Source organism: Leucopleurus acutus, assembly GCF_964270905.1.
Source record: "Leucopleurus acutus genome assembly, chromosome: 8".
Classification (NCBI taxonomy): Eukaryota; Metazoa; Chordata; class Mammalia; order Artiodactyla; family Delphinidae; genus Leucopleurus; species Leucopleurus acutus.
Window position 1 is genome coordinate 97,917,372 of NC_139151.1, and position 23,187 is coordinate 97,940,558.

Genomic DNA, 23,187 nt, shown 5'->3' on the forward strand with positions numbered 1-23,187 from the left:
CATTCTGGCCATTTATATATTTAAATCCATGCTTTCAAATCCAGACTGAACAATGAGCTGTCTGCTGAATAGTTAAGCAGGTCCAAATAATGTATTTTATAACTAATGCTTTTTTGGGAGAGGAATGTGGTGGTCAGAAGGTTGTCAGGGATAGGCCAGGACGGTGGTTCCCAATAGCTGACTCTCAGAATCACTTTAACGGCTTTTTGCAAACATGAATTCTGAGGCATTCCCTCCAGAAATTGAGGTATGAGGGTTGGGGAGGTAGATTTGGGAGATTGTATTTTTAAAAAAGCTTCCCAGGTGATTCTGATCACTTAGGCTTGAGGACCACAAGATCTGAACATTTGAGTTAAGCTACATATCTATATGATTTCTCAGATGGGTGGTTATTTACTTAGTATAAGAAGTAGAGAAGAATAGTTCATGGTAGTAGACACGGTAAGAAGGTGGCTAATTTGAAGTTTTCTACCTCTGTATCCCGTATTATTTTGGAATTACAGATGTCACTGCCTGATTTGGGGATTCTGCCAGCACTTAGTATGGAATTGAGGACTTGCCTCTTAGGGGGAAGGGAAACTTTTAGACCATATCTCCATTTCCCCTCTCCATTTTGAAATTGTGGAACAAATTCAGGAGAGGATGTTAACATTGAAACTCAGCTGGACAATTTGTTTAAAACTCGACAGGAAGGGCCAATGTTACTTCCTGTCTGAAAAGGAAGTGCTGGCTTCCTTCCCTTCCTCCTTGGCTAATGCTGGTCAACTTAGAATATGGGTGGGGGAGGGGCTGATCACATTACTACTTCAGCTGGCTGTTCGTTCCATGCGAAATAGGGCTATCATCAATGTTCAGTAGCACAAGCATTTGCTCCCTTCTTTCCTTGCTTGTAACATGGTGATGGGTGCTCTGTGGGCTCCTGTCTACTTACCCTTATGTGATAGCCCTGTGCTAGGTTTGGCTGTTGCAGTCCAGGAAGGCTTCCAATCTCCCAGACATTATTTTACATTCAACCTTATACCTCCCCTGTATTCCCTGACATTTGAAAATAGATCAAGGAGTTGTAGGGAAGAAACTGCAATCCATTTGACACTGAGGGGTAGGTTGTGGAAAGGAGAACATAATTGGGCAGAGGGGAGTGGATGACAAAAGTTTCTTATTTTAAATTGAGCCAAGAAAGCATTCCTTCTAAGTGGGGCCAGTTGGCACTCTTCCTGCTATTTTAGTTCTGGCTTCTCCTTCCTACTGGCCAATTGTATTACGTGTTTGATGTGAGTTTGAACTGTGGTCTCTGGGGTTGGGGGGAGGGAGAGTGGTGGAAACAGCTGGCGCCTTCATCAAGCTATCTCAATTATGCTGCTTTTCAGGGTGCTTAGGGGGAGGGTGGTAGAGGAATTGGATGTGTGTTAGCAGAGTCCTAGCAACTCTCAGTAGTGGGATTGGATTCTTGGGCACTCTTAATGCTATGTGGGATGTTGGCTACTTGGAATGCAGCAAAACCTTTTCCCAATCACATTCTTTTCTCTGCCTCCCCTCCCTCCAGTTCTTTCAGCTTTGGGCCTGACTTGGAGAGAAAGGGGGTACGTGGGAAGTTATATAGCAAAACAAATTCATACTTTTCCAACCATTGAGTATTCAGCTTAAGTCTTGGGCCCTTCCATTGACTTTCTCCTTACCCATTTGTTATTCCTTTGGTTGGGTTTTCTAAATGTCTGCAAACAGCCAGAGAGATACAAGTAGACCAGGACTTTTGAAGAAGTTGTGCTGAATTGCGATCAGTTGGCTATACTGGTCTCCTTCCCTCCTTCCCATCATGGGTTTCTATATTTCTGAGTCAGCGTGCAGTTTGTCTCACCTACTCAGTTTGAGGCAGAGAACCTGCGGAGCATCCTTTTGGAGTAGCAGTAGCAGCATTGATACGGATGTGTCCAGTTCTGTCTGGGGTGTGTCTTTTATAACCCTCTTTTTTTTTTTTTTTAAAGTATCTCAGAAAACTCTTCTACTCTACTATTTTTATCTGCTTTTTATATAACCATCTCACACAGTAGTACTTAATTGACTGATTTATTTGGCCTGGGCTATGAATAAGGGAGAATTGGATAAGAATACCAACAATTGTAACTAATTTTTAAAATTATTCTTGAGTGAAAAAGGGAGTTAGTCCGATTTAGTGCTAGGTAAGAGATCTCTAACTTTTTTGTGTGTGTACTTCAGTGATAGTTTGCAGTGGCTAGGACCTGCTGTTAAGTTCTGTTCTAAAATGTAGTGTTGCTCAATATTCTTTTTTCTATCCCGTTCTAGAATGGCTGACTATTGTGTATATACCTGCCCCACTTCCTTTCATCTGGTTATATCATAGCCAGATATGGACTAATTCCTTCTAATTGTGCTGTTTTAGACTTATCTCCTTTTGCATCAGCATGTACTATCCCAGTCAGGCTTCTGCACAGAGTACTTCTAGCAGATCCAAGAAGAAGGGGAAAGGAGTGGAGGAGAAAGGGAGGAGAAAAGATGAGAAATGATAGTGTATTACTAGTTAGTTGCCTGGAATGTCCCTCTGGTTTGAGAACTCTGTGCTGAGCCTTATACTAGGCTTTATGCAAGAATTGAGCCCTGGGGGCAAAGGGTGTTGGTTTGGATTTCACGAGTCTGGCTAAATAGAGCTTGATCTATCTGCATCTTTGCTTCGGAAGTTTAGAGCTGACGTCCAGTGGGCTTGTTTAAGATAGCAGAAAAATGTATCATTTATCCCATTCTTAGTGTCAGCTGTGGACCCTTACTAGGAAGGGAGGCTTTCTTTTCTGATGAGGTTCCAAGTCTACAGCCCCTGATCCACTCCAGGGGGAGTAGTGAGCGGGAAAAGCTGTTTGTTGTGTTGACTTTTTTTTTTGCTGCAAGAAGTACTGTGCAATTCCTAGTGGGCCTCCTTTCATTCCCTAGGGAAGTAGATAACTTTGCTCCTAGCATCTGCTGATACCTATTCTGCCTCTTCGTAGGGTGGAGTCTGCTGCCTTTGTTTGTTCTGTTTGGGGCCTCTTAAAAAATCAGCTTTATTCTTGTGGGGAAAAGAGTTTGAAAGCCTTTGAAAACAGTAGAAATGGGTGATAGAGAAGTTGACAGAGCATGTGTCCTGAAGTAGTTTTTCCAGGTGGGAATATTCCATTGACTGAATTCAGGTTGGTTATCAGATTGCCATGATGAAGCTTTCTATGAGATGTATCACACGTAGCTGAGCTGAGTATAATACCAGTTTTAAGATCCGCGGCCTCCAAAGTGAAGAAACTAGCTAAGCGGGAATGTTGAACATCCCCTCAGCCCCTCTGAACCCTTAGATCTTCACACAGTATCTTTCTGATGATTCTTAAAGGCCTGAGCTTTGTCCTATGTAGTGTTGGCTTGGGTCGGGGAGGAGGGTTGTTTTCCCTGAACATGATAAGGAATTGAGCAGGGCAAAGTGGGAGCTCTGGCTGGTGATTGGTAGACAGGATGCCCTGGAATGCAGTTGGCTTGAAGCCCAGAATCCAGCACTTTGTATTTGTTTGTTTCTGGGAGACTGTGGTCTGGTGCTACTGTGACAGGAAGTGAGAAAGCTGGGAGTGGGGGAATGGAGAGGGGCGATGTCTTTGTGGTTCTCCTGTGAAATCTCTTTGTCCCTGGAGAGCAGCCCTGCTACAGGGCTCTACTGAGAAGAGAGCAGCCTTTGTGTGTCTAATGGGTCTCAGAGCATCTAGCTACTCCGAGGGATTAGGGAGTGTGAATTCTGACTGTGGCCTCTTGCGTTTTAGCACTTGAGTTATATAAATGGCTTCGATCTCGTAGTATTGGGGATCTCACTGACTTTTATGTGTGCTACTATTATTTACAGATCTCTAGGATTTAATTAAGAAAGGAATTTTAGAAGGAGATAGATGTTTATTTGTATTATGTTTATTCGCTGTGTATATTGCAGATACCTTGTTGAGTCTGAAAGGAATAGAGAGAACCAGGCAATGCCGGGCCCCTATATTTTAGGTCTCATCCTTCCAGTTGACATCTTACTACATACAGAGCTGGAGAAACCTACCCATTTTTTATTTTAGTATTGAGAGGTACTGGCAATTCTCTGTTTGCGCTTAACTAGGGAATGGTTGGTAGTTTCCTAGGATTTTTTTTTCTCCTCTGTCTAGACTGAAATAGCACCTGTAACACTCTCTGTCCCCGCCCGCTGCCCCCAACCCCCTCCCGCTGCCTTTTCCTCTTGTTTTGTGTTTTCCCTGCCCTCCATTCCAGCTGTGAAACAGGCATCTCTTCTCACTTTGTGGATTGGGTGGCTGAGTCCTCAGCTTCTTGCCAGGCTGGCTAGTCCCTGAGCACACGCACAAGCCGGCCTTTGATTACCCAGGAGGACAGCTGCCCTAGAGGCAGATTGCTAACATACCGCTAGAACAATCCCTCCCCTCTGTTCTGATGCTGGCTAGCACAGTCTTCCCTGCTTCTAGTTCCTTCTGTTTCCCACCCCACCTCTGATCTGATCTTTGCTTTTGGTTTAGTGAGATGTCACGTTAAAAATGAGAGTAGGGATGTTTGTGATTAGATTTCTTTCTTGAGCTGTGATTAGAGAATGTGGCAAGTAGTCAGATTTCTATAGCGGGCCAGTCAGTGGAAAAGTAGGTGATTGTGTACCAAGTAATACCATTACTTTTGCTCCTCTCACCTTTTCTCCCAAGTTCTTTTTCCTTTTAAAATGGGAAATCTAAGGTATTTCTCAATTCTGGCCTTCTCCAGAATTGAATGAGGTCTTGCGCTTTAGAATGAAGGCAATACCCAAAGGTCTAGGTGCTTCCACCTCATCCTTTCTCACTCCCCTCCCCCCCCCAAAGTTTACTTTTGGTCACCTTCTCTATTTGAGTTAGAATGACTTTTAACCACAGGAAGCGTAGAAAGTTCATACTCATTTCACTCTATCAAGGAGAAGGAACATGGACTTGGAGTAGAAGAGATGCATTTCTACCACTTACTAGTTATATGATGACCTTGAGCAGGATAGTGAATACTTTTTTTAAAAATTAATTAAATTAAATTTATTTATTTTTGGCTGCATTGGGTCTTTGTTGCTGCACACGGGCTTTCTCTAGTTGCGGCACGCGGGCTTCTCATTGCAGTGGCTTCTCTTGTTGCAGAGCACTGGCTCTACGCACAGGGGCTTCATTAGTTGTGGCACACGGGCTCAGCAGTTGTGGCTTGTGGGCTCTAGAGCGCAGGCTCAGTAGTTGTGGCGCGCAGGCTTAGTTGCTCCGCGGCATGTGGGATCTTCCCGGACCAGGGCTTGAACCTGTGTCCCCTGCATTGGCAGGTGGATTCTTAACCACTGCGCCACCAGGGAAGCCAATACTTCTGATGCACAGTTTACTCATCTATAAAAGGGGCCAACATTACCTCAGAGGTTGTTGGGAAGAGTATCTGTGATAATTTATAGGGGGAGGTCAGTAATTAATGACTCACAACTTCTCTCCCCCTGTAAGGTCAGATTTTCTTCTTTCAGATAGGGAGAAACATTTCCTTCAGCTATCTGCCCTGAGCTGAAATAGGACCTTCATCTTGCCTATGATTTCTTCATAGACTCACACCTTCTCTCTCTTGCTTGTCTCAAAAGGGAGGCATACTCTAAACCTAATGGAAGGGGTGTCTTGTTGCTCTTTTCAGGGCTCAGGGCTTTCTTAGGAAGCTGGACTGTAAATATGATTCAGTTACATGCTTTCAGCTTTTCCAAGTCATCTTCAAATGATGGGCAGAGGAATGGTGGGAATGCCAGGGATAGAAAGTTAGGAGGTTTGGTGAGAAGCTGCCACTTTAAAAAAGGACTGTGAGCTCAGACAGTTGGGTGGCCTCTAGTAAACCTTAAGGTTAAGCTTTTTTTCCATGAATTTTTTCCCTCTAGCCTAGGGTAGGGAAGAGTGTAAGGTGTCCTAGTTAATTTTAGGATTTCTCTTTTATGACAGGAGTTAAACACTACTGTTCCATTTTGACTAGACTTTTTCTAATTTCCCATTGTATACCTGACCTCCTCTCTTTTCCCCTCCTTTTGTAGAATGGAGAAAGGCATTTGGCCTCTCCCCTTCCTCCAGTCTGACACCTCCCTCTGTTTTTTGCCCCTCCTTCTTATCTTTGTTTCCTTATTGGCCTCTCCCTAAAGCTCTGCTTTCTCCTTATAAGGCTGCGTGAGGTGCCTTTGGCAGGGTTGCAACAGGGATACAGGTAAGTAACTTGAGGTGTCTCAGACGCTCAGGATTGAGAGAAAATTCAGTGTTATCTGTCCCAGTGGAAGGCCTTGGAGAGGCACGTGGGTGGTGGGGGAGGAGAAGGAGGTGGCCTGGCCTGAGAGATCAGAAGGGCTTGTTAGACCAGTCCTGTGTGTGTGTCATACACTCTCCAGAGAGAAGCAGGTTTTGTTTCTTTCCATACCCTTTCAGTCCTGGGCCCCCTCAGGAGCTGAGAGCCACACCCTTCCTTAGCTTCAAAGCCAGTCTAGCATTTAGACATTTTAGTATCTTATGGTTTGGGGGATTCCCAGAATACTTGGGAGGGGAAAAGAGAGCAAGAAGAATGTTCCATCTGGTTTCTGAATTTAGGGTCAAGATGGTGGAGGTGATTTTTTTTTTTTTTTCCTTTTAAAGTCACAGTAAAAACTTTAAATCCTGACAGGTAACTAGAATGTTTAAGGTGTCCTAGTGACCTATAGAGATTGCTAGCTCAGCCGCCTTGTAACAAGTATTTCTTTAAAAAAAAAAAATCCTTTCATATATCTATTTTCCCTTTTTTCTCTGAAACTCCAATGAGATAGAATGATCACTCTTTCCTAAGAGGAGGGTGATTTGCCGGAGACTCCCTTAATTCATCAGATTTGTGTTGGACACAGTGAGACCTAGTCCTTCCTTGTAAAACTGAGACTCCTTCAGTCAGCCTTTTGAGTGCTCTTAAGTGGAGAAGCTGAGCCTATCATAAAGCAGATCCCCAGGGAAGCACAGAAACTGCTAAACACCTAAGACAATGCCATTTCTGGAATGTCAAGTTTTGTAATTCTGAGAAGTGCCCAGTTGACATGAGACTGTGAAGTGAGCAGAGTCCTTTCTCCATCTTATTGCAAGTCACGTTCAGAGACTTGGGGTTAGTGTGGGAGTGAGTTTTTCCAGCAGGGAGAAATATGAGAGTTGTTCTGACTGAGCTTTGAATTGTTCTAAGCTTTGGATGGTGGAACTTCAAGTGGTGGGTGGAGTACTAAGACTTTGGACTTTGGTATAAGCACTCTGTGATAAGAAGCCATAGAAAAACTATTGACAAAACACATTCCTTTTGATTTAAAAAAAAGGTGCCAATTTTCTCTGTTTGTGGTTGAACAGCATTAATTGCTTTGAACTTGCAGGCAAATGCCAGTTAACGCAAATAAATGCCTTTTCGGTGTTTGGAAGACCTACCTTTTTTGGTTTGAATGTTATGTAATACAGTTCTGTAGTGTTACAGGTGCTATATTTTATTGATTGGTATTCTTTAATAGAAGGCTCAGTGTGCTTTTTAAAAAAGCAGTTTGAAATCCCTAGGGTGATGTAGAAGAGGAATTTTGCTTATCATTGCATTTAGAGGGAAGGGATAACTTTCTGACATTGGTTTTGATTTCATAATGAAGAAATAGGAAGAAGTGAAGAGGGCTGCATTTGGACCTGGCTCTACAGAAGATAACACTTCTTTCCTAAGAACCCAAAGACTATTTTTCGGGGTTTAGAGTTCTCCATCTGAAGACACGTAACTTTTCTGCTTTCCGCAGAGGCCTCTATGCCTGATCCTGCTCATCTCTTTGGATATACTTGTCTGAAGTGCATGGAGGCGGCAGACACGTTCAGAGTTACCCAGCCTGTAGTTTTACATATATTAGCCCATTAAAGCTAAACTCTGAAAAGTAATAAAAAGTAAAACTTACAGGGGTTATTTATAACTTCTCCAAGGTCTCACAATTTGTTTTCGGCAGAGCCAGGACTTGAACTCCGGGTCTTTTGACCCCTGGCCTGGAGTTTAATTTTTTTTTTTTTTTTCCCTTTAAGAGTGTGAAGGATTCCTGTAGTTTACAGAGCTACAGTAAGTGGGAGAGGGGAACATGTGGAGACGTGTGGTTTACTCAAAAGCCCTAACAACACGACCAAAACTCTAGTCTCTTGTGTTAACTGTTTGTAATAGTATTGTATTGGTAGCAGTAGCTTTCTGTGCGTCAAGACATTTTCTAAGTACTTTCCATGGATTGTCTCGTTTAATCATCACAACCACCCTGTGTATTTTATTTTTCCCATTTTACAGAAAAGAAACCTGAGGATTAGAGAGATTTGCCCAAAGTCATATAGCTAAGAAGCAATGGAGCTGGGATTTGAACGCAGTCAGTGTGATTCCAAAGTTTATGTTCTTAACCTCTAAAAATTAAAATTTCAAATTATATTTCTATGGCCAATTTACAGTAGAACAAGTCATTGTGGGGACTGTGCTATTGGCAAGTGACTTTCTTCTTTTCCTCTTTTACCTGGTTGGCATTGTCAGACTGTTTGGCCTTTCTGGGTATTTGATTTAATTCAACTTCTTCTGGTTCAGAATTCTTACAGAAGAGATTGAATGTTTACTGTTGTCATTGCTTGAATGTGGGAGCCTTGTTGTAGACTCGTAGGTCTATAGGACCTATGGCTTGTTAAGAGTAAAATCAGGGCTTCCCTGGTGGCGCAGTGGTTAAGAGTCCTCCTGCCAATGCAGGGGACACAGGTTCGATCCCTGGTCCGGGAAGATCCCACATGCCGTGGAGCAACTAAGCCCATGTGCCACAGCTACTGAGCCTGCGCTCTAGAGCCTGTGAGCCACAGCTACCGAGCCCTCGTGCCACAACTACTGAAGCCCACACGCCGCAGCTACTGAAGCCTGTACGCCGCAACTACTGGAGCCCATGCTCTGCAACAGGAGAAGCCACCGCAACGAGAAGCCCGTGCACCGCAGCGAAGAGTAGCCCCTGCTCACCGCAACTAGAGAGAGCCTGCACATAGCAACGAAGACCCAAATGCAGCCAAAAATAAAAAAATAAATAAAATAAATGTATTTTTTTTAAAAAAAGAGTAAAACCAGTTACTCTGAGAAGATCTAGTGTTAGGAGAATTGCAAGGTTCATTTGTTCACTTTGCTCCTCTCCCTCACCTTGGCAATTCCTTGATGATCTTTTTTTATCCTTTGGCTGTGCAGCTTGGCTTGCAGGATCTTGGTTCCCTGACCAGGGATTGAACCCGGGATCACGACAGTGAAAGCCCCAAGTCCTAACCACTGGACCACCAGGAAATTCCCGATGAACTTTTTTTAAGTGAGAACAAGTGTAATCCATAGTAAGTGGCCAACCTGTAAAGATGTTGGCCTGTAGTCTTAAGGCTTTCCTGATTCTCACTGCCAACATCAGTTAATGGTTTGCAGATTCTGGTCTATAGTATAATTTTCTTATGATGTGTATGTTTGGCATGGAGAAGACTCTGAAGTCTCTGAGTTGTGAGGTGGGGTACTATATATCTTGCCTAACTGCTTCGTTCTCTTCCCCCGCATATGCTTTCTTTTTCCTCCCATTTATTTCTTTTCTCCCACTTATTTCTTATTTGTAGACATTATGGATAACCCTTTAACCTAAAGATAAATGGAAATTTTTTCTTTTCCCTTTTTCCTGTGATGTTTGGGTAGAAAGCTCTTAAAAGTTGTAAGAGAGAGGTGCCGGACTGTCCATTTTATATTGGACTTAAGTTCAAAATTTGCTATTAACTGAGACCTTGGGTAATTTCTACACCTATAGCCTGTTTTCTCATTTGCAGTAAAACTTCCTTAGAGTTGCTGTAAGGATTGCCAGGATAGTAAATGTAAAACATTCAGTAATTGCTAGTTCTTTTCACCTTCCCTTTCTCCTTAGTAATAAACTGCTAAGGCCTCACACAGGGAATCGAGAGCTCATTGTAGCAGATGTGTAATTCTGTGATAACTGCCAGGCACTTAGGAGAAGCACCCTGTGTCCCAGAAACACTGGTCTAGGTGGGACCTCCTAGTAAATAGTGTTGGAGTAGGGAAACCAGCCTCATCCTCTCCTTAGAACCCAGTTATGCACTTGATCCAGTTAATTTCGTCTACTAGTTCACAAAATAGTTTTGGGCTGAGGCATTACTATTAAGTAATGTAATTGGAAGATAGAAACTAACTCTTGAAACAACTTAATACCTCACATTTGTATAGCATTAAATTCTCAGCCAATCCTCACAGCAACTCTGAGTTAGACGGGGCTGGTGGTATTGGCATCTTACAGATGAGAACGTGGCAGTGACTTACTGCCATTGTTGGCTAGTGGCAGAGCCAGGACTGGGACCTGTCTTCTGAGTCCAGTTCTGTCCTACAAAGCTCTGCTTCTGCCCTCTTTCAGGCAGAAAATTTCCCCCATGCTGTTAGGCCTAGGAATCTGATCTTCTTTTTCTTAACTTTTCTGCCTTCTTCTCCAAATTAGAGCCAGGTGGTCAGCTTTTAAAGCCACGAAGATGGGAGAAGCTGATGTTTTTCCAGATATTGCTTCCCGACCTAGAGCCCTGGGTAGAGGCCCTACTACCCTTCCTAACTCCCTGTATTGTATTAGCTAAAGTTGTGGGGGCAGAAAGTGGCAATTTTATGGAAGGGTGACAGTTTCTCTGTGCAACAGGGAGTGTTGGCACTGTATGCCTGAAGTAGTGGTAGTTTGGTGTTTTATTAGCAAAGAAGATTACAGGGCAGAGACTGCCAGAGTGCTAACTACAGTTCAGACAGACCCTGTTGAAACCCAGAACTGGAAGAATCTCCCCAGCTCCGGGTCCTCTTGGTGTGGAAGGTTCATAGGTCATTGTACATAGCAGATGAGGGCAAGTGCAAATGAAGTAACAGAGATGAAAAGGGAGCAACATTCAAAAAAAAATAAGGCTACTTATTAAAGACCTTTGAGTGGCCTGTTGGAGTGCAGGGTGGGAATTGAGAAAGTGACAATGGGCTTTGGACCTAAAGGAAGAACAGGAGTTGATAAGTGACTGCGGGAGCCCAGAGCCTGGGTAGGAGGACTTTGGAAAAAAGACTGCCACATTCTTGGATTTAGATCCACTGGAAGGAGATCTAGATCCACTGGAAGGAGTCTTGGTGATGGAGAATTAATTGAGGAGTTTATTGGGCACCTATTTATCAGTTCCTCTGGGTACTCTTGCTTGCTGAATACTACATATACTCTAAAGCAAACAGGCCCAAGCGATTGTGCTTGGTGTAGGGCTCTGGGGAGCGTGGGAAAGGGAACTGAAGCTAAAGGCTTAGCCTAGGCTAGTCCCCACATGTCTTCCCCACGACGACTATTGCATTGGTTTCTCAATATCTTTGTGGGCATGCTGGGACTGGGCTCTGAGGTTTCTGCCTTAGGGGTGGGAAGGAGGGGGAAGGGCATTCCAACAGCCATTTTTTTTTTTTCCTTCCCAATTTGGTTGCTGGGAACAGGGGGTAAGTGAATATATATCCATATTATGACCTGCTCCTGGTTCTCTACAGAAATACATGTAGAGGAACTCTGACATGACAGTAGAATCCAGGTTTTAATGAAAACTACGACCAAGGTCCAAGTATTTGAAAACAGAGCAAAGTCCAAAGGGCATTTGTCACATTAAGCAATTCCAAGTCGTATTTTAAATTACTCCCTTCCATTCCCAGATTGTTTTTTCCCCAACACGTGCCCTTGCTGCTCTTTTTTTTTTTTTAATGTATTAGGTATATTTTATTTTTCTCTCATTCCTATTTTTCCTCCAAATATTTCTACAGCTCTCTTCTTCCTGCTTCCTCCTTGCTGTGGTGGCTGGGATGCTTCTCCCATGATATTTTGAATCTAGACTGGGCTGTTCTCTGTTAAACCAATCAGTTACGACCTTCTCTTAACAGGTGTGTATGTAAATATGTTTATTAAGAATAAAAAAAATTTTTAAGTGCCTTTTTTCTGGAGGGGTTGAGGAGAGGGTGGGGAATAGGGGAGAGGGTTTATTCTAAAACCTGCCTTTCAACGTGGTATATCTTGGGCTGACCAGAAAGTCTCTTATAGCCAACTTATAAGAGAGAAACCCTACTAAATCCAACAGTATGACTACAATGCCCCTCCACTTACTAGCCAGCTTGCAGATTATGTAATAGGGTATGGGGAACTCTTCGCTTCTGAATATCATTTATTGTGGAAGTGGTACACATAAACCCTCTAGATACTTGGATATTTACCCTTAGTTGGAATATGTAAAGAGGTAAAAATGTAGCCTGTTTAGAGCTTTCTGCAGGATAACAGAGATGTAGGAAGTTCCAGCTGTTAATTGAAGGTTAGAATACGAACTACTTCAAGGGGTAACTTTATAATTTAATATAATGCTCCTTTTCCTACTCCACAAAGAGATGTGAAGGTCACTGAAAATGTTGCCTTTTTACACGTAGACTTTTTTATTCTGTTGCTTTCTTGCCTCTGTTAGCCAAGGCACACATTCTGCCCTCAATGTTGTAGTATAGTGTTTTGTTTTTTTTTTTTTTTGCGGTACGCGGGCCTCTCACTGTTGTGGCCTCTCCCGTTGCGGAGCAACAGGCTCGGGACGCGCAGGCTCAGCGGCCATGGCTCACGGGCCCAGCCGCTCCGCGGCATGTGGGATCCTCCCAGACTGGAGCACGAACCCGTGTCCCCTGCATCGGCAGGCGGACTCTCAACCACTGCGCCACCAGGGAAGCCCTGTAGTATAGTTTTTAGAAGTAGAAAATCCCTTTATAAATGTATCCAATTTGAGGGCTTTAGTTTTATTTCCTGCCTTTGATGGTGGGAATTTTTTTTACTGCATCCATTTCTTACCGGCGTTTTAATTTAGCATATTCATTTAGTATATTTGCCACCACTCCAGCAATTCCAGTGTTCAGATTTGGGAGAGGTTAAGTAAGATCTGCACTGCCCCCGTATCTCAGAGGTGGCTCGCCCCAGCAGGAGAGCGTGTGCTTGTCTATACTGTGGAGTTACATCTTTCATTGAGTTGATGCCAGCAAATTTTTCCAGGGGAGAATAACCTAATTTTAAACTCATGTCATGACTACAGCCCCTAGGCACATTCTCCCTTGGATCTAGTTGCACTTTTCCTTTCAATAGGTATTTCTTGTGGGGTGTTGAAGAGGGTAATGGCCAAAGGATCCTGCTTGAACAGACACTGGTGGTGGGTCCAGGCTTGGTGGTGGCTCTCTTTCTGTGCTGCAGTAAAACCACGAGAGGGCATCTTTGGCTCTGGGATTAATAATTCATCTGTCTTCTCTGACCTGTGACCTTTTCTTTCTCTCCTCTCTCTTACCTTTTCCCGGTAGTGTGAAGTGAGGGGGGCCTTCTCCCTCCTTCCTCCTCCCCCTGTGATCCACCTTCCCTTTTTACCCTGCCCTGCGGCGGCTCTGCCCCTTACCTTCATGGACGACTCAGAGGTGGAGTCGACCGCCAGCATCTTGGCCTCTGTGAAGGAACAAGAGGCCCAGTTTGAGAAGCTGACCCGGGCGCTGGAGGAGGAACGGCGCCACGTCTCGGCGCAACTGGAACGCGTCCGGGTCTCACCACAAGATGCCAACCCGCTCATGGCCAACGGCACCCTCACCCGCCGGCATCAGGTAACCCCTCTCTCCATCAGACCTGCAGGTAGGACTTTGGCATGGTCATAGAGAGACTATGATCCTTCTTGCGAAACTACTCTCCTCGTGGTTATGGGCTGTCCAGTGCCCATGCCTCATGATAACCTTTACAGGCGTGATAAATACTGATTAAGAGATAGGGAATATTGCTGCTGTGCTGAGTTGGGTGGACTTATCTCTAGAAGCATCCATCTGACTTCTTGTTTGCTGGAGCGGGGTTTCTGGGTTGGGATGCAGTTCTAGTAATGGCAGATCCTATAATTTGAAGCTGTACTCAGGTTACTTGTTTTTTTCCTTGTATGTCCCCCCCCCCCCCGCCCCCATATCAGAAATTCAGGAAATTAAATGCCTACTTAGTGGTTGGGGCAGTTGGGCATCTTGTATCCTCCCTCAGAGAACAGTTTGCTCAGAAGGTGTGGCAGTCAGCGTTCATAAACTGTGCATCCCTGCGCCATGCTCTTCTTGTTGGCTGTGCAGATCATTCCTTGGAGGAAGGGGTTATTGTTAATTCTTTCGGTTAGAGTTGGAGAGCGAGCATCATGCTGCTGTTTAACCCAAATAACCACAGGAGCCAGTGGTCTCTGGGTTGGCTGACTCTGCTGTGACTTGGGAGAGTTGGTGTTAGAAATGAGAAGTATCTTGTGTTTCCTATGGTTTCTGTAGTCTGACTTCGCTGTGATGTAATCTGTCTGAGGTTTTGTGTGTGTGTGTGTGTGTGTGTGTGTGTGTGTGTGTATGTAGTAGGCATTGCCTGATAGACTTCATTTTAAGAGATCTCTGATGGGAACGAAGAACAGTGCTCATGCTCCAATAAGTCCTTTCATTGATTACTTATTTATTTTCTAAGATGGAGAAGGTCCCTCATGCTAAGGAGCGTGTTGAGTGAGAGGATATAATTCCAATTGGGGATGATCAGGAATTTGGAAGCAGTGTGTTTGCAGTGTTCCTAGGATTTTTATAGGAACAAGAATAGAGGGTTAGGGTTGAGGGAGGGGTATGTATTGAAAAGGAGAGCAGGATTGCTCAGCCTTGGAGGTGGTGGGGAATTCCAGGATTTAGTACATGGATTCTCTCTCTCTTTCTCTTTTATTTTTAACTTCTGCTCAGCAATGAAACCACACCCTTCCTTCTTCCTGAAAGTAATGTTTAACTTCCTTTCCCTACAGCATTACACTCCCTATGTAATGGGAGTAGGGTGGGGGAAGAGTCTCCCAAGGTGGCTGAATCTCACTGTATTCTTTTTGAAGGGGAGTAGTCAAATGTATTTTTACGTAGTATAATGTTATTAGATTATTTCCTGCTGTTTAAGACAGAGCAACTTAAGAATGACATTTTTGAACGTGTTCTGTGGCTCTAATAATTGGTGATGAAGATACTGAGACATCTGCTTGAGGGGAGTTGAGATACTTGTTTTCTTTCTACTTGGAAAGAGAAACTCATACTTCTTGCCTCTTTCTTTAAAAAGCTGCCTGGTATGGGAGTTTCCAGTGGTTGTAGAGCATGAAGATGCATGAAACAATAAAGAAGGCTTTGGAAACCCCCCAACCTAGGCTTTCCAAGTTTCCTTATGTTCTTATGGCTTTCCAAAAAGATTTCGTGGGGAACTTATCTGAGTCTCTGCTGTTTATTCAGAAAATAGTTTTTGAGTACCTATTATGTGCCAGGCACTGATCAAGGCACTAGGGAGACAGTGAACAAAACTGACCAAAAACAAAACACAATAAACCTCTGCCCTCATAGAGCTTACGTTCCTATGTTCCAGAGACCCAGTCTGCCAGAGTTCTAGGCCCGGTTCCAATTTTGAGGTGTTAAGTCTAAGGAGTGATGTGCTTCTTTTATCTGTACTGACAGAAGGACTCCAGGCCACAAATGTCTTCTTGAAAGGCCTTTTCCTGTTTGGAACAAAGATCATTTGTGTTTGATAGAGCAAAAGAAGGCCACAAAATGAATTGTCTTCTTGTGGGCTATGTTTCAGAACGGCCGGTTTGTGGGCGATGTTGACCTTGAGCGACAGAAATTTTCAGATCTAAAACTCAACGGACCCCAGGTAATTCTTTTGGCTCAAGGTCTGGGTTGCTTATTCATATCTTTCTTACTTCCTCAGCTTAAGAGCATATTGGTGTCTTCTAAAGTGCCTGGCACATTGTAAGCTCCCATTAATTAGTTTCTTTCATTTAGGAAAATTAAAAAATGGAGTTTCAAAGTATAAATGTAGTTTTATTTTGGAATTAATTGTAATGCCCATTGATCCAGTATTTGATCTCTCAATTACTGCATCCCTTTTCTAGAATGGGCGTGGTTCTACTTTGCTGAAAACCATGCCTAGAATCTGGCTGACCTTGAGCCTTAGGCATATCTGAAGAATAGCATAGAGCTATTCAGAAGATAGCTCTTATTGGGGTTTTCTGGTTCATCTTAAAACTTCTTATTGGGTGAACTTTTTTTTGTTTTTTGAAGGATCCCTCAGATGTAGATGTAGCTGCAGTTTAACCCAGTTCATATTCACTTAGATGATTAGAACTGGGAAGTTATATCTGCTGTCTCTGTCACTTGGGTGTTGATGTAGCTATAGTTAACTCAGTTCCTGTTTGTTAAGTGACTAGAACTGGGAAATTATGTCTTCTGCCCTTTTGTACAAATTCAAAAGTGGGGACAGGCACCCCTCTAAAAATCCTGGGGCCCATAGAAGGTGCAGTGTCTTTAGGGAGGCAGTGCCTCTCATTGGGATGGATTGTTAGTATATATGGCTTAATAATAGCTCTTTCTGTTTTCTCTTTTCCATGTAGGATCACAGTCACCTTTTGTATAGCACCATCCCCAGGATGCAGGAGCCAGGGCAGATTGTGGAGACCTACACGGAGGAGGACCCTGAGGGAGCCATGTCTGTTGTCTCTGTGGAGACCTCGGATGATGGAACCACTCGGCGCACAGAGACCACAGTAAGCTAAGACTTGTATAAGGTCTGGGATGATGGGGAAGTTCTTCCTATGGTCTTCATTAAGGGGAGGGGCTGAGCACTTAATTAGGGTGGGTGAGGAGCCACTGATCTGTGGTAAAGGCATAGAGAAAGTGATCTCTGGGTAGACAGAGAAGATAGAAGAGATATGGGAAGATCTAATGGAATGAGGAAGAGTCTGCAGTAGCTTCCCTTAGAGGCATAGTTAACTGCCTGTGCAATTTTCCTGCCTGGAGAATTCCTATAAGATGGAGAGAAGGGTAGGTGGTAGATTGCATGGCATTTCTAGGTAAAGCGAGCTGGGGGTAGAGGTTCGTTTCTTTTCTTAGAGTGGTCTAGAATTTAAGCTTAATTTGTTCACTTCATTAATTTTTCTTTTCTCTTTCTTTACTTGAAGGTCAAGAAAGTAGTGAAGACTGTGACAACACGGACAGTCCAGCCAGTCCCTATGGGACCAGATGGGCTGCCTGTAGATGCCTCATCAGTTTCAAACAACTATATCCAGACTCTGGGTCGTGACTTCCGCAAGAATGGCAACGGGGGCCCTGGCCCCTATGTGGGGCAAGCAGGCACTGCTACCCTTCCCAGGAACTTCCACTACCCTCCTGATGGATATAGCCGCCACTATGAAGATGGTTATCCAAGTAGCAGTGACAACTATGGCAGTCTGTCCCGGGTGACCCGCATTGAGGAGCGGTATAGGCCCAGCATGGAAGGTTACCGGGCACCCAGTAGACAGGATGTCTATGGGCCCCAGCCACAGGTTCGGGTAGGTGGGAGCAGTGTGGATCTGCATCGTTTTCATCCAGAGCCTTATGGGCTCGAGGATGACCAGCGTAGCATGGGCTACGATGACGTGGATTACGGCATGATGTCTGATTATGGCACTGGCCGTCGGACTGGGACACCCTCTGACCCTCGGCGACGCCTCAGGTAGGCAAGAAAAAGGGAAGAAAAGGGTCTTTCAAAGACAGCAAAAAGGGGTTGCTCTTCCTTCTCCGTCTAAGTGCTTTTTGGGCTCAGAGGTAGTTGTGGCCCCCTCCTCTGCCTGTTTTTGTGGAAGACCACCCTTTTCTTCCCTTTTCTGATTTTACTAAGTATTGACATGCTTTTTTGTCTCTTTTTCATTGTAGAAATCATATATTTTAATTATAGAAAACAACTTGTGATGGTTATTGGTCTGTGTTCTGAAGAGTGGCCTTTGTTTCTGTGCCAAGAGTTTCTATATTTTCTGCCTAAGATTTGACCCCCTTTTGGAACCTGGTGTCTGAGGCTATGGAATATTTGTTCTTGGGAATTTCTTCAGCTTCTGGTTTGGTGTTAAGAACAAGGTTGAGGGTTTTAGGCCAGAATAGATAGTTAAGGGTATATATAAGAACCTTCGCTGTGATGGTTTTAATCTCAAGTAAAAACAAACCTTGATCTCACGAAAACCCTGACACTTTGTGCTTAGGTTCTTACATTTGATTGTAAAGTGAAATGGGGGTGGCTTCCTTAGAGGGTGGTACATTATTGACACTCTGAAAGGTCACTAATTCCGACTTTACTGTTTATCCCTGGGGATTCCTTGGTGATGTGAAAAAGGTAGTAATTGACGTTTGGACTGGTAGATGGTTTGCCTTGAAAAAATGCTTTAGAATGCGAGTTGGCAAACCTTTTCTGTAAAGGACCAAATAGAACTAATTTAGACTTTGCAAACAGTATATCGTTTTTGTTGTATGTCGTTGTTCTTCTTTTTACAACCTTTTAAAAATATAAAAACCATTCTTAGTTTAGTTTTGGGACTGTACAGAAAACAGGTTTGGCCCATGGGCTGCCAATCCTGCTTTAGAATAAATCAGAGACTGTTTTCCAGGCAAAGAGAAACGATAAGAATGAAGGGAGAAGATTTATGGATGTCTTAATGGTAAGGATATCCTAACAGCTGTTGCTGAATTTCTGTATGAGGTCATGACTTTCTAAAACAAATGCCTTGGTGCTCGTTTTTACTTATATGACGTAGCTTTGGTGAACAGCAGACTGGGCTGGGCCCAGGGGTAGAGGCCTCATTACCTAAGCCTGAGTCACTCACCTTTCAGGTGTCTTTTGGACAGCAAATCCAACTCCCATGTGACTCATCTTTTATTCCTGGGGTGGGGGTGAGGGGGCACATCAGGCCTTAGTTGGTGCAACTTGGAGCAGTGGTAGATAACAGCTATCACCAAAGGAGTCTGCCTAGGGTGTTGGCTTCTTCTCTTTGTTGACAAGTCTGCTTTTTCTGACTTCCTCATTAGTAGAGGGATTGGATCTAGGTGGGTGCTGGCGGCCAGGTCATTCTCTGTTGTCCCTTGCTGTGGCAACTGACATAAAGAACGAGGGCTTGGGCTTGGTTCTTGGGTTTATTCCAGGGTGATACTGGACTTGGAAACCTGCTTGACTAGCAAGAACATTTGCTGCTTCCTGTTCTGGGGCTAGGAGAGTAATACAAGGTCAAACGAAAACTGTAAGGCAGAATGATTTGTAGAAAAAGCACTGAACCAGAAGACCTTGGTTCTAGTTGTGCCTTTGCCACTAGCTGTGTAGCCTTAAGCAAGCCATTTAATCTTTCTGGGCACAGCTTTGTTATTTGTAAGACAAAGGAAAGAATGTCATGATCCACTTGTAAAACTAACTTGAGTGACCAAAATCTTCAGTTATGGTAATTTTTTGTAATTGCTTATATTAAAATAACAATAAAAGTAAAAACATCATCACTACAAAACTAGATAAGCACACCATCCATTGATAAAGAACTACTGTTAACATTTTGATGCTTTTCCTTTGAGTTCTTTTTCTTATACATGTAAACACACTCTGACTTTATTTTTTCCCTACTGAAATGGAATCTTAATATGCTGTTTAGTTGCCTACTTTTAAAACTCAGCTCTATAACCTGCTTATTTTGTTTCACTGATATTGCAAAATAGTGATCTTTTACTAACTGCTTTGTCCATTTAAATCACTTTTGAGTGGTTGATGTTGACAGCTATGAGGCAGGCCCTCTGCTCAGGCTAAAACCTTGAGGGTTTGGTGACAGTGGGAGTGGTTTTGCGGAACAAACGACGGGCTTATTTGGAGAGTTCCACACAATGGATTCTCCTCTCTCCTGTGGGAGCCACAGAGTGAGATGAGCTCACTGATAATGGGTCTCTTCCTTCCTGGTGGCTATGAATAAATAATAGCGTGACAGACTCGCCCTCTAGTGGTCGTTGGTAGTACTGAAATAGGGAGCGCTATCTCTGGTTAGATGTTTTTCTTTACCTTCAGTTGCTCTGTCTGTCCCTTTTCATAGTGACTGGGTATCCCAAATGTGATGGTGGTCAGTAGTATCTATTTTGACAGAATTGGAAGTGTTGTCTTTAGAAATTGGAGACTAGAAATTATGTCTCAAACACATTTGTTGAGTAGCAGAGATGACCTTGGGATGAACTAGTGCAAACTAATGTTCAAGCTTATACCTCATCAGTACCAAAGCCAAGTCCTCACATGAGGTGTTAAGACATCCTTTACTGCTTTTACTCTATCATCTCTTTTTTAATAATTTCCAAAATAGGGTAAGGAGAGACTTAAATGTGAAATGTGTTTAAGGGTCTTATTCCACCAGCTCTTTCCTGTGTGTAAGTAAATGCCTTATTTTCCCTTTAGCCTAAGGCCTTATGAGAGCTGTTCTCAGACGTTGTTCGCTAATTTCTGTGGCACCAAGTCAGTTGGTTTCATTAACTCTGCTGTCTGAAGGTTTATTTCAGTCTCTATCTGGAGAAGTTTAGTAGGTGTCAGATATCCTTCAAGGCTAAGCAGTCAGGGTTTGGTTCTTTTTTGTGATTAACTCTTCGAATGCTTGTTGCTCCTCCAAGCTAGTAAACTTCACAGAAAAAAATGGCAGCTTTAATCTAATTGCAGATGCGTTTAAGATTATTGCCTTATCTCATTCAGAAAAACTGATCGGTATATTTTTTATGCAAAGGAGAGATAAGACCTAGTGTACTAGAGCTGGGGTTACTCATTCCTTGAAGATGAGGGGTAATGGGAGCCCCCCAAGAAACCAGGCTTAACAACTTAAAGTATTCCTTTTTTCTTTCCGGTTCTTCCAACACTGCAGGAGCTATGAAGACATGATTGGTGAGGAGGTACCATCAGACCAGTACTATTGGGCTCCTTTGGCCCAGCACGAACGGGGAAGTTTAGCGAGCTTGGATAGCCTGCGCAAGGGAGGGCCTCCACCCCCAAATTGGAGACAGCCAGAGCTGCCAGAGGTGATAGCCATGCTAGGATTCCGTTTGGATGCTGTCAAGTCCAATGCAGCTGCATACCTGCAACACCTGTGCTACCGCAATGACAAGGTGAAGACTGACGTTCGGAAGCTCAAGGGTATCCCAGTACTGGTGGGATTGTTAGACCACCCCAAGAAAGAAGTGCACCTTGGCGCCTGTGGAGCTCTCAAGAATATCTCTTTCGGGCGTGACCAGGATAACAAGATTGCTATAAAAAACTGTGATGGTGTTCCTGCTCTTGTGCGATTACTCCGAAAGGCTCGTGATATGGACCTCACTGAAGTTATTACTGGTGAGTTCTAGGCCCAAGGGAAACTGTTAGGTTAGGGTCACTGTTATCCCTTAGAGAGATTGAGAACTAGAAGGATTTCTAGTCCTTTGACTGTTGATTAAATGTTGTGGCCTTTGGGTCAAATCCATCTCACAGATTTGGATCATGCAAGGTTTTCCAAATTTTAAAGCATTGTTTGCTAATGTTTTAAACGCAGAAGATTTCACTTAAAATTCCAGATTCTTGCCTTCTATTTTAAACGTGCGGGAACTGGTAGCAATGGATCTCTTTTGCTACCTGGCAGTAGCTGGTCTGAGCTGATTGGGGCACGTGCTCTCCAGTTCGCAATAATTTCCAACATGTTATCTCTGACCAACTGCCACCACCTAGGAAGTTGTCTCCCCAGAATTGAAGCTGAGTGTCAGTTGGCACTTAACCCATATTCTTGTAATTTCTTTAAAATATCTGCTTGTCCTGACTCACCTGCCTGGCATGTATAGGCATTTGTGCTTGTGGTCCTTGCTTTAGAAGAGTGGTTTTTCAGATTGTGGGTCATACTCCATTAGTGTGTATTGAACACAACTTTGTGGATCACAATCAGCGTTCCAAGAGAAAGAAAGAAAGAAAGAAAAAGAAATAGCATAGATCATTAGTTCTCAATTGGGGGTGATCTTGCCCCCCAGAGGAAATTTGCAATGTCTGGTGGTATTTCTGGTTGTCATAACTTGGGAAGGTTGGGAGGGAGTGCTATTAACATCAAATGAGTAAACGCTGGACATACACTAAACATTTAATGTTGGGCAGGACAGCTCCCCACAACAAAGAATTATCTGGCCCAAAATGTCAGTGGCGCTGGGATTGAGAAGTGGGTGTAGATAGCCTAGAGGGTATGGCTTATAATAAGTATTGTTTTATGAAACCTTACTTCATGGGATGTATGTTTGTATTGAGCCATAATGTACAATATATTATTGTGGGTCACAGGCTAAAGCTTGAATATCATTACAAGGTATTTGGTCATTGGGGAAGACTGAGAAATGTTGGAATAGGGGATTCTCTTTGGCATTCTTCAAACATACTGTCTTGGGTGCTGGAGAGCTATCTGATGAGCTGTCTCTGCCAGGAACCCTGTGGAATCTCTCATCCCATGACTCAATCAAAATGGAGATTGTGGACCATGCACTGCATGCCTTGACAGATGAAGTGATCATTCCGCATTCTGGCTGGGAGCGGGAACCTAATGAAGATTGTAAGCCGCGCCACATTGAGTGGGAGTCCGTGCTCACCAACACAGCTGGCTGCCTTAGGTAACATAAGGGTTCTGAGAGTATGAAGGTAGAATTTTTGAAGACTAACTTAAATTGCTTTTAAAACAAGTTTAAATTCCTTAGCCTGTCACTCAGCCTCCGTTCCTATTTGTATTGCATACTATGACTTCAACCTGTTTTTCTACCTTTGTCACTACTCCCTTGCATATCATATGTGCCTTATGTGGGGAATGGCAAGTAAACCGCATATCTTCCTCACTTCTGTGCCTCTTTGACTTTGTTCATATAATTTGGTAAACATTTGTTCAATACCTACTGCACGTAAGGCAGTCGTCTAGTCCTAGGCTTGTGTGTACCTGTGTTCTTGCCTTCAATTATTTGTATTTCAAGTCAGGCTGCGATAAATGCAACAAATGGAGTACAAACTACTAGAAGGATAGAGTGAGGAAGAGCTCTTCCTCTGTCTGCAATGCCTTTCTCTGCTTATTTATCTTTTGAAGCTAAACTCAAGTGCTTTTATTTCATGTAAGTTTTCCTGATTCTTTTTCTAATACCCCGTAAATGTGCGATATATTCTTTCTCTCTTTGGAATATACCCCTATGTGCTCTGCCCCTATTCTTCACTTGTACTTCCACACAAGAAGTATCTGTTCTGTCTTAAATTATTGTTGTTGGTATACTTTATTTATACACCCCTCT

At 43.4% G+C, this 23,187-nt stretch overlaps 1 protein-coding gene across 10 annotated transcripts in view; it reads left to right on the top strand.

Moving 5' to 3' along the window:
* The window catches only part of CTNND1 (catenin delta 1), a 47,157-nt gene that overhangs the window by 11,193 nt on the left and 12,777 nt on the right, over positions 1-23,187 (top strand). For 4 of the 10 annotated variants that reach the window (XM_082845578.1, XM_082845579.1, XM_082845573.1 and 1 more), the window contains 7 exons: positions 11,842-11,958; positions 13,393-13,683; positions 15,680-15,751; positions 16,491-16,643; positions 17,058-17,593; positions 20,778-21,241; positions 22,344-22,527. In XM_082845578.1, the coding sequence (XP_082701704.1) occupies positions 13,489-13,683; positions 15,680-15,751; positions 16,491-16,643; positions 17,058-17,593; positions 20,778-21,241; positions 22,344-22,527 (1,604 nt within the window). In that variant the 5' untranslated portion in view covers positions 11,842-11,958; positions 13,393-13,488. Of the gene's footprint in view, positions 1-4,657; positions 6,235-11,841; positions 11,959-13,392; positions 13,684-15,679; positions 15,752-16,490; positions 16,644-17,057; positions 17,594-20,777; positions 21,242-22,343; positions 22,528-23,187 lie in introns of those variants that run through there. The other 6 variants (XM_082845577.1, XM_082845576.1, XM_082845575.1 and 3 more) reach the window with 4 other exon arrangements.